Source organism: Elgaria multicarinata, chromosome 3, assembly GCF_023053635.1.
Source record: "Elgaria multicarinata webbii isolate HBS135686 ecotype San Diego chromosome 3, rElgMul1.1.pri, whole genome shotgun sequence".
Taxonomy (NCBI): domain Eukaryota; kingdom Metazoa; phylum Chordata; class Lepidosauria; order Squamata; family Anguidae; genus Elgaria; species Elgaria multicarinata.
The window spans coordinates 33,735,007-33,745,903 of NC_086173.1; the positions used below are offsets into that span (position 1 = coordinate 33,735,007).

The 10,897-nt window shown below is 45.6% G+C and overlaps 1 protein-coding gene across 1 annotated transcript; it reads left to right on the forward strand.

The window, feature by feature from the left end:
* The first annotated feature begins 1,496 nt into the window (after nt 1-1,496).
* Nucleotides 1,497-3,704, forward strand: KIF2B (kinesin family member 2B). The gene has a single exon (XM_063123161.1). The coding sequence runs from the start codon at nt 1,497-1,499 to the stop codon at nt 3,702-3,704; it is 2,208 nt and encodes a 735-aa protein (XP_062979231.1).
* The last annotated feature ends 7,193 nt before the right edge of the window (nt 3,705-10,897 follow it).

The following is a 10,897-nucleotide window of genomic DNA, read 5'->3' on the forward strand; positions in this document are numbered from 1 at the left end:
GTAAGTGGCCAATAGTGAACGTGCAATAAAACGCTCACCGGATGAACCTCATACTTTCGGCTGTTGATTTTAATTCATTTTAGTTTGGAAATATGGATAGGGTTCTGGGATCTCTGACACACTAATGATCTCACAATAATTGTGATGTAATCATATTACAAAATAAATTATACATGAATGTTGAAATATCCAGGGGAAGTAACCCCTTAAAATAAGCCAATGAAATTATCCTGCCCTTCCTCCCTACACCATCTTAACAGAATACCCATGGAAAGTGTTTCCCATTGATTCAAGTACATTTGGGCACTTAAGTCTATGATGGCTAGGGGATGCTGGGAGTTGTAGTCCAGCACATCTGGAGGACACCAGGCTAGAGAAGACTGACTTAGACTTTGGATCAGCTTTCTTCAGAGGGGAAAAAAAGCCCTGATTAAATACTGGTCAAAACTTACATCATCCTATGACAATACATCTTTTTTAAAAAAGTTTCCTCCATTTTACGCACTAAATATTATCAAATAAATCTAAGTAATACTTTGAGCACATTGAAGTGTTGCTGTTGTTGTTTTTTAAATGAAATTATTCAAAATATTTATTATTAATTGTAATTATTATTGTTATTATTTGGGAAATCCTTTTTTTAGGTAACTGTAAGCACTTACAATGAAATAAGGCTGTAATAAATTTACATGGGAGAAAATCCCATTAAAATCAGTGGACTTCTCAGTCCATGTGCAGCATTATACTATAAAGCTGCAATTCTGTACACACTTACTTGGGAGTAAACCTTACTCCCAAGAAAAGATGCGTTAGATTGGGTCACAAACCCACTCTCCAAACAGATGATTCAGACTGCTGATCACAATGTAATCAGTACCGAATGCCCATTTAGATGCTAATTTTAATTAAAATCCTCTTTGTTGTTGTTTTTAATTCCGTGAATGGTGGCCTGGTTGGTTAATTGGATCCCTCAAAGCCTGTCTGTTCTCCCAAAGAAATGCATCCCTTCACCTGGAACAGGTCTTATTATGTCAAGTTTGGGCAGACTTTAACACACCGCTGGAAATTTTAAAATCCGTGGGGCCTTCCCTCCTCTTCTAACCGCTTCGCCCTTCCTTGGGATTCAAAGGCGCCCGTTTGAATTTCTGCACCGCGATCCTTGCAGAACTGTGCGCGGCCTGCTGGATTAAACCAAAAGAGCCGAACACGAAGCTGTTGGAAAGGATAGGAATCAGCGCTGCGCTTTATGACACAAAGCATAGCAAACGCACAAGCGGCCGTGCTTTTAGGCTGCCTCGGGAACCAGCTACTCGACAAGTTTACATATCATGCTTCTGCTCCAGGGCAGGGCAGGGGCGGAGGTCTCCTGGAAAGCAGCGGGGAAAGCTAAGGCCGGGGCGCGCCGGCCTTAGCTACCTCGGGGAAGCGCTTGTGACGCAGGTGCTCGTGCGGGTGCCTGTGAGGCGGGGCGGCAGGGCCAGGGCTCTGACCGGGCCATGCGCACGGGTGCCCTTTACCACCAGGCGCTGGATGACTGTGGCTGTCTGCCTTGGGTGGCAGCGTGTCTGCCCGCCCGCTTCTCTCGCTTCCCGCTGCTGCCGAGCATCGGCAACGCTTTCCCTCCGGGACGCAAAGCGCAGACAGACATGGCCAAGCAGTTCGGGGCCATCCAGGTGGGCACCTATTTGGAGATCAAGCGGAGCGACGGGCGCGTCCACCCGGCCCTGGTGACGGCGCTGCACGAGGATACCAGCAGCGTGACCGTGGAATGGATCGAGAAAGGCGCGAACAAGGGCAAGAAGGTGGAGCTGAGCGTCGCCTTCTCGCTCAACCCGCAGCTGGCCCCGACTGGGCTCCGAGCGGAGGCGCTCTCGGCGCCCACGCCGTCGGATCAGGGGGATCACTCCAGCCCGCCCTCTAACTATGTGGTCACGCCCATCACGAAGGAGAAGCCGGGCGGGGACAGCCCGGACCGCGAGTTCAAGCGGTCTCCGTCGGCGGGGACGGCGGGCAAGCCCAGCCCCAGCCCGGCGCACAAGTCGCCCTGCGTCCTGGAGGTGGAGCGGCTGCGCGAGCGGCGCGAGAAGCGCCACCTCGAGCTGCTGGAGAGGCGAGCCCGGCGCGAGGCCAGCGACGCGCACCCGCACGCCGACGCCATAGCCATGATCGCGCAGTACCGCGCCGCCTTGGAGCGCGGCGGCTCGGCCCTCCTGACCCACACCTGCCTTCTGGAGCCCAGCCGCAGCGGCGTCCGCAAAATCTGCGTGTGCGTCCGCAAGCGGCCGCTCAACCAGCGCGAGGCGGAGCTCAAGGACTTCGACGTGGTGACCATCCCTTGCTCCGACGTGGTGATGGTGCACGAAGCCAAGCAGAAGTTGGACCTCACCCGCTACATGGAGAACCAGACGTTCCGCTTCGACCACGCCTTCGACGACCAGGCCACCAACGAGAGTGTCTACAAGCACACGGCTCAGCCTCTGGTGGAGACAGTTTTCAGGGGCGGTATGGCCACGTGCTTTGCTTATGGGCAGACGGGCAGCGGCAAGACCCACACGATGGGGGGAGACTTTTCTGGCAAGAAGCAGGACTCTTCCAAGGGCATCTATGCCATGGCTGCCCAGGACATCTTCAGCCTGCTTCAGGACCCCACCTACAAAATGCTGGAGCTCCAGGTCTTTGGGGCTTTCTTTGAGATCTACTGGGGAAAGGTCTACGACCTGCTGAACTGGAAAAAGCGGCTACGGGTGCTGGAGGACAGCAACCAGCAGGTTCAGGTGGTCGGGCTGCTGGAGCAGGAGGTGATTTGCGTGGACGATGTCATGAAACTCATTGAGATCGGCAATCGGTGCCGGACGTCAGGCCAGACCTCGGCCAATTCTCATTCCTCGCGGAGCCACGCGGTCTTCCAGATCATCCTCAAGAGAAGAGGCAGGCTGCATGGCAAGTTCTCCTTGATTGACTTGGCTGGCAACGAGCGGGGGGCCGACACCTCCAATGCAGACCGCCAAACCAGGTTGGAGGGCGCGGAGATCAACAAGAGCCTCTTGGCACTCAAGGAATGCATCAGAGCCTTAGGGCGCCAGAAAGGCCATACACCCTTCCGAGCCAGTAAGCTCACCCAGGTGCTGAGGGACTCTTTTATCGGAGAAAACTCCTGCACCTGCATGATTGCCACCATCTCACCAGGAATGAGGTCGTGCGAGCACACCCTCAACACGCTGAGGTACGCCAACCGGGTGAAAGAACTGGCAGTGGACCCAAGTGCCTTTAAGCAATTCCAGCCGCCCTTGCCCAGATCCATTTTCCAGTTGGATGACTTGACCAGGCCGTGGGCCATCCAAAGCTTGCCCGAGACAGACGAGTTCAAAGTGTTCTGTGTCCAGAAAGAGGATCAAGTTCCCCCACCGCCGGCTCTCAGTTTCATGGCCGGAGGGAAAGGTCAGAAGAAGAGGAAAGAGATGGATGAGAAAGCTCTGGTGGAAGAGCATCAGGAATCTCTCAGGTGGCTGAAGGCTTTCCTGAAAATGGCAGAAGACGTCGACTACGACATGGAGTTTTATGCCTCGCAGTTCGAAGCTGTCCTAGCGCAAAAGATTGCCATTCTGTCAGAGATCCAGGATAAAGTGAAATCTTTCCGTACAAGCCTCTGTAAGGAAGAACTGGGCCGCAATCCCATCATGGTGAAGCGATCCCGTGTTCTGTGAATTGCAACGAAGGGAGACTCCTTTTCCACATATACTGCGAGGATATGCCAGTTCTACCACACTGTGCGCCTAAGCGTCTGACAATGTAACGGCTTCGGAAAAAAATGCTTAAAATCCTTCAGCTGTGTGGGTGACCTGTTCGTTGTGTGTGGGGGGGAGATTTCCCCCTCTCCCATTCTATGCCATCAGAAACTAGCATGGAAAGCCTCCTGAGATAATCTCCAGATGTTCCCTTTAGCATCCTAACATTACATTCTGTCAATCCCTGGGCATTTGGCATTTTGAGAGGTCCTGCTTTTAAAAAGAAAGAAAGAGAGGAAGAATTAGAATATACAGCACTAATTTGGTGAATAATACCTTGGAGGATTGGGGGTTGTTTTGTGGATAGCATAAGCATGAGTTTGACAGCATCTGCTGGCTTGCTTTCCACCCATCCCAAACCCACATATCTTTCTCATCTATGTTCTGTATTCACAAGCATAATTTTTTTTATTAAAAAACACACAATGGAGGAGAATAGACTAATTTATAAGTTAGGTGACAGAACAAGAGTGCCTGGCACAAAAAGGTTGAATCATTCAAGGGGGTGATGTGCGTTTAAGTAATTAGTTTGTTACATTTCTATTCTCCCTTTTCTTCCATGGAGCCAAGACAGTGCACATGAACTTCGCCTCCATTTTATCCTCACAACAACCCTGCGAAGTAGGTTAGGCTGAGAATGAGTGACTGCCCTAAAGTCACCCAGTGAGCTTCATGGCCAAATGGAGAATAGAACCCAGATCTCCTAGTTCCACTACAACACAGTGACTCATATATCTGTTTCAGATTTGTAAAAGAGACTTTCAAGCCAAGAGTTGTAAACATGTACAACCTGAGATCTATGCACCTGCACAAGGCCTTAAACCAGGCTTCTATAATTTCTATAACTTAGGATCCATCAAGCCTGCCATCAATGGCTGTAGGTCAATAGTTGCACTGACCTTTGCATGCAGAAGGACCCAGGTTCTACCCCTTGGCATGCAGAAGGTCCCAGGTTCTATCCCTGTATCTCCAGGTAAGGCTGGGAAAGACCCCTGCCTGAAACCCTGGAGTGCTGTTGCCAGTTATTGGGCCTGTTCAGACAACACACTAATCCATGGTTAGGCCGCTAACTCTTTTGCAGCAAGTGGTTAATGAGTGTGCTTAAACCATGGTTATGTAGCCACCATGGTTAGGAATGGTTCACACAACACGCTAAGTCATGGTGCACATGATATGCTAAGCCGTAATGTTTAGCTCAGAATGCTTAACCATCATGGTTTAGCATGTTGTCTGAACAGGTTCATTGTAGATAATACTCAGACATGAGGAAGCTGTATTACTGGTATGTGGCACCTTCCTATATGGCCTGCCAGGGATTTAAGAGCCTCCTTGTGTTTGAAGTTCTAGGCAACAGGAGGTTGTTTTTAATATATGTGAACATTAGCAGCCCCAACAGTGCATAACCCTAATCAGGAGCACTAGAAAACCCACTGAGAGAGTATTGTTCTCTCATGGATTATGGGGATGCTAAACTGGTTAGTGTACTGTATATTATACTTCCTTAATGCAGACATTGGTTTAGCTCGATTTCCAAAATACCCAAGCTAATAAGTAAAGGAGTCATTCAAATATGCACACAGAATTCATTAACTGGAGACCGTCATTTTTCCTCTAGTCTCATTATAATTTGACTTTTGACACCATCTGTGAATTTTCTTGAACGTCTAGTTTTTTATAAAAGCACCGCACAAAGTACAATAGAGTCACCATTTGGGATTACACATGTAGAAAGCTGCCTTATTTTTTCTTTTCTTTCCACCATTTGTCCATCTTGCCATTGGAGCAACTAGGTGATATTAACGGTGTGTGTGGGTGTGGGGGGTGTGTGTTTAGATGGCCATGTATTATATTTCAGGAGTTAAGCACAAAACTTAACATTCCTCTTCTACCGCTGCTGCAACCACATGCTTTGCAACTGTTTCTACATGTTTCATCATGGCGCTTTGATGTAAGTGACTTTACATGCGCAGAGTATTATTATTATTATTATTATTATTATTATTATTATTATTTTAAAAAAACAGTGTTGGCAAGCATTTGTCTTTCTTTTGTGGTAACATATCAGGACAGGAATGTAGTTCACAGGACAGCGTGTCATGTGAACCGGTGTGGGCTGGTCCATGAAGTCACGAAGAGTCGGAAGCGGCTGAACGAATAAACAACAACTACGTTCCTGTCCTGATATGTTACCACAAAACAAAGACAAATGCTTGCCAACACTGTTTTTTAAATAATAATAATAATAATAATAATAATAATAATAATACTCTGCGCATGTAAAGTCACTTACATCAAAGCGCCATGATGACTATAAATGGAGTTTGCTTTTGCTGCCCTGATGCTAAGCACATGTCTTTAGCAATAAGCACCATTTTGTTGTAGTACAGGGATAATCTATTTTTAAAGTAAAAGTAAAAAAATGAGCATCTGTATCCATGTCCAGCCGGCTGGCCCCTAACAAGTGAAAGGATGCTGCAGCTCTCAGCATCAGCCTTGTTGGCCCCAGCATACCCATGCCATCCCAGGTGTTGACACTGGGCCTGTTTGCCACAGACTCACCACATGCTTCTCTCTGGGGCGCCATTGTGTGTGTGGGGGGGATGTCCTCTGGACTCCGGTTTCCTGGACTTTAGCCCTGAGATCCAGCCTTGGCTGCACCACCTTTATCTAACCATTGTTTACCCACTAACTGACAGCGGCTTTCCAATGTTCATTCCAAGGCCTAATGGGACACAAGGAATCGAACTCGGGATCTTCTGAATGCAAAGCATGTGCCCTTCTGCTGCATTTCAGCCCCATCCCATAGATGTATGCACAAACACTGGTTCTCCCATTGTCAAGTGTGGCTGGAGAAAGTGCCTTGTGTACTTATGGAGCCCCTTGTGCTTGTGGAGCCTTATGAGCTTCATGGCTGAGTGGGGATTTGAACCCAGGTCTTTCTGGTCTGGCAGTATGTTTCCCCCTCCAAGCTAAAAACAACTTCGGAGAGCGGGGATTTGGGCTGGGACTTGAACCCTAGTCTGACAGTCTCCCCACCCCCCAAGCTAAAAATGACATGGAGAAAGGGGGATTTGGATTGGGGCTACACCGCAGGAGCAAAGGATTAGAATGATCCTCATATCCCCATACCATGGCTCCGATTCAAATTGGGGGTCCCTGCTGCTGCTTTCCCCCCACAAAACAACAAGACATTGGGAGTTACTGACACATCACCGCTAGGAAAAGCTATGACCGAGTGCTGTTAAACTGTTTGTAATACAAGGTGAAGTAATGCACATTTACCTTTTCAAACGTTTCCGTTTTGTACCAAGCTTAAATTAATTTTAACAAAACAAAACGCAGGCTCTCTATCGACATCATCACACAGCACAACCTGATTCAAGTTAATGATTTCCCCCGCCCCCTTTCTTTTCCGTAGAGTACCCAGTGCTACAGGGCAGTGTCTCGGAAACTCCGCATGATTAACAGGGAATGTTGTTATTTCCCATGGTATTCTGCAACTAAACTTAGCAGTTCTCATTATGTTCCCCCACTTAGCAAAACATTCTCTGAGCACCTCTAAAAATACGATTTAGGAGATATTTGTAGCCTACTATCGATAGAACATCTGCTATTTCATAACAGACTTTGAAGCATTCTCTTTTGAAGCGGTTCACCTTCCATTTTATCTTTCTTTTTGCCGTTAATGTTGCCTGGGCTGTGTACATAGAAACATGATTCTCTAACTATTTCCCTCTTGTTTATGCTTTGTGTTTCTGAGCCTTTCTTCTGTTGGTGGCCATATATATATATATATATATATATATATATATATATATATATATAAATACACACACACACACGTATACGCATACACACACCACCACCAAGCCATGGGGGTAGCATGTAAGATTGTGGTTTCAAGTGGAAAAAAGGGAAATAAGAAAAGTGTAAAGGAAAGGTTCTACACAAGGAATTTCATCTGCAAGAGAAAATCCCTTGTGAAAAGCACGCAGGCTTTCCCCCCTTATATCTCTGCAATTTATATTTATAAAATAGATTTACTAGTACAGTGTTATTCAGATAAGAAACTTGGAACAACCTGCAGACTTACATGCCATTAGTTCCAAGTGTTTCAGTAAATCTCTAAGATGATGACACATGTTCATCATTGTACATCATTGAGAGGTGTGGGTTTTTAAATTAAAAAAATGGAACGTGTGTGTGTGTGTGTGTGTGTGTGTGTGTGTGTGTTTTCTTATATGCAATTTTACTCCATCAGAACCCATATGATAAATCACAAACAATGTCTTTAAACAGGTGACAGCAGTAGTAGTATTATCCCCGTAACTGTAGGTGGTGGTGGGGTGAAGTTATGAGAACAGTGAATTGCCTAAGGCCATGTATTGAATTCATAGTAGAGATGAGATTTTAACCAGCAGGCTCCTGGTTCATAGATCTTTTTTGTGACTGCAATGCCCCCCCTTAGCTCTGAAATTCAGAGCCTGAACCTAGTCATGTTTAGGTCGTGCTGGGTTCAGTGGAATTTACTACCTAGTTAATGGGGTTTTGCAGATTCTGTTGCACATCACGTTGGGCAGTATTCTTGTATTTTTGAACTCAAGAAAGATAGCATCAGTTTTAAAACAAATAAATGTGGGTGGATTGCAGGCTGCAGCTTCATAATGTGATCCCATGCATGTTTCCTTGAAAATAAAATCCACTGAATTCAGCAGGACTCACTTGCTCCTCCATCAGATAGCATACGCATGATCATATTAAGTAACATGTGAACCCCATTTATTTTGTCACCATACATTGCTCTGCAATCACAATGCAAATTCCCCATACTAGAGCTAGGGTAACTAATAATTCAAAACACTTTTCATCTGCAAGATTATCTATCTATTGTCTATCATCAATCAATAATACAATCTGGCAATATTCCTAATAACAGCCTGCTGATACAGAGCTCAGTTTAATAGGTTTTCACAGCCAAATTGTTGATTTAAAGGTCCGCCTGGTAATGCCAATCGGTTAAATAAAAGGCCTAATTTCTTTTCCCCCAGCATGATTTACAAGATCACAGTGGACTGATGCATGAAAAGGAGTGCACTGCTTTATAAAATACACTTCTTGAGGACATTGAAGGAGAAGATGCTGAGGATGACAATATGGCTTTTGTCTATTCCAATAAAGGTATTAATGTCCTCAACTGCCCCACTCCCTTTATGCCGTTGTATCCCAGAGAATCTTAGAGGCCACTGTTGGCATGGCCCTTGTCTCCCCAGGGGATAGCGAAGGTCTCTTCCCTGATAGAAGGTTTCTATCAGATGAGATAGAATCATCTGATGAGGGTTTTATAGCACACTTGTTACTGGGCACTCATGGTTTTTCATAGGTCCTATTCATGGTGACATCCACCTCCCACGCATCTCCCGCTCCTTCTGCTTGTTTTCCCATCTCAAAAAAAGACCCAGGAAAATCTGGTTTTTCTCTCTCTAGCAAAACATGCCACTATTTCCTGCTGTGTGCAGGAAAAGCAGCACAAAAATATATATCACCCACTGAATGGGCCACGTGGCCATTGTTTACTTCCTCTTACTACTACCTCTGTCTGAAGAAAGAGAAAGTGCTCATCCCTATTGTGGGACAGAAGCATGATTCAAAGCAGTGGGAGGGTGATGTGATTCCCCACCCCACCTTGCCATCTGAAGAAGCTCTAGAAGTATGGCAAACAGTCTCCAAGGGAGAGTACCTGCCTAGTGCCACATTACTTCCTTGATCTAAGGCTGGAAAGAGAGACAATTCTGCAGGTTTTACAGCTGTATGCTCTTGATCAGATGTGCCATTTAGAGAAACCAAGTGGTAGCACCCCCCTGAGATTTTCAAAACAAATGATTATTTCTCAGGCGTAACCTATATTTCTGCTACATATGGATTCTAAAACAGGCAAAACACAACCTTAAAATTAGTGCTGAGGAAGCTCCCCCAGTCAAGTTCAGAACTGGGCTCAGAAAATGAAAATGTTTTATTCCAGAACAAATTCAACTCTGTCCCAGTCCCACCCCAATGATCCCAGGATGTGATAAATTCAACCCCCAACAGCTTCCTCCTTCCCTCTCACCACCCATCTACCTGCCTCTATCTATCTATCTATCTATCTATCTATCTATCTATCTATCACCTAGAACTTTATCCCTATGGATACCAGGCTAGTGTACAATAAACATGATCAAAACAAGCCATATAACGTTTATTTATTTATTTATTTATTTATTACATTTCTATACCAACCCAATAGCTGGAACTCTCTGGATAGTTCGCAACAATTAAAACTATAAAATACAACACAACAAAACATAATGTAAATGTTTAAAAGTACAGTATAAAGTAAAAACAAAAATATGCAATTCAAAGTACCCCATCCTCCCGCGTACCTGTTTATCTGGTTTGCTGCTGCAGCAATTATAGAAGGAAGGAAGAGGGGTCTCGCTCCTCTTCCTGTTCAATGCCTGACAAGCCACTACTGCTGCAAGCCAGATACCAGGAGCACCAAGAAATCTAGTTTCCCTTAGTGCTACTGGTGGATGGAAACCTATATTTCTCAGCATTCCAGACTCATCGTCCTAGCTGCACTCTAGGTGCTAAAGCGGTTTGTTGGAGGAGATGAAGATATCCCAACCTGTGACACTCTCTCCATTGCTACCAGAGTGGCAAGGAAGCTATCTGAGTGAGTAGAAAGGCGAGGTTTGGAGGCAGATAGGAGGAAGGACTTCTCTAGCCTGGCTGAAAAACTGAACTGCAGCAGAGGAATTCTCTGAGCCAAAATGCTTACCCTGTATTTGAGATGAGAATTCTAAGCTGCTACGATTCATATTTCTGAGCCAGGAAAGAAAACTTGGTGATATCATTCCTTTAAGTTCTCTTCATTGTTTTGTTTTGTTTGTTTTGCTTGCAATTTAGGGTACAATCCTATGCATGTTTAGACAGAAAAAGGCCTACAATTTCCAGCAGAGCTGTAGGATTGTTTTCTGTCAAAACATGCATAGGGTTGCAGCCTTAATCTGGGATATACAGAAATGGAACTATTACAACAACTTTTTTCTGCCTTATTCTTTCTCCATGTTTTA

What these genes read in the sequence shown, in the direction of transcription:
- KIF2B (XM_063123161.1), top strand. Translation starts at nt 1,497, where the DNA reads ATGCGCACGGGTGCCCTTTACCACCAGGCGCTGGATGACTGTGGCTGT.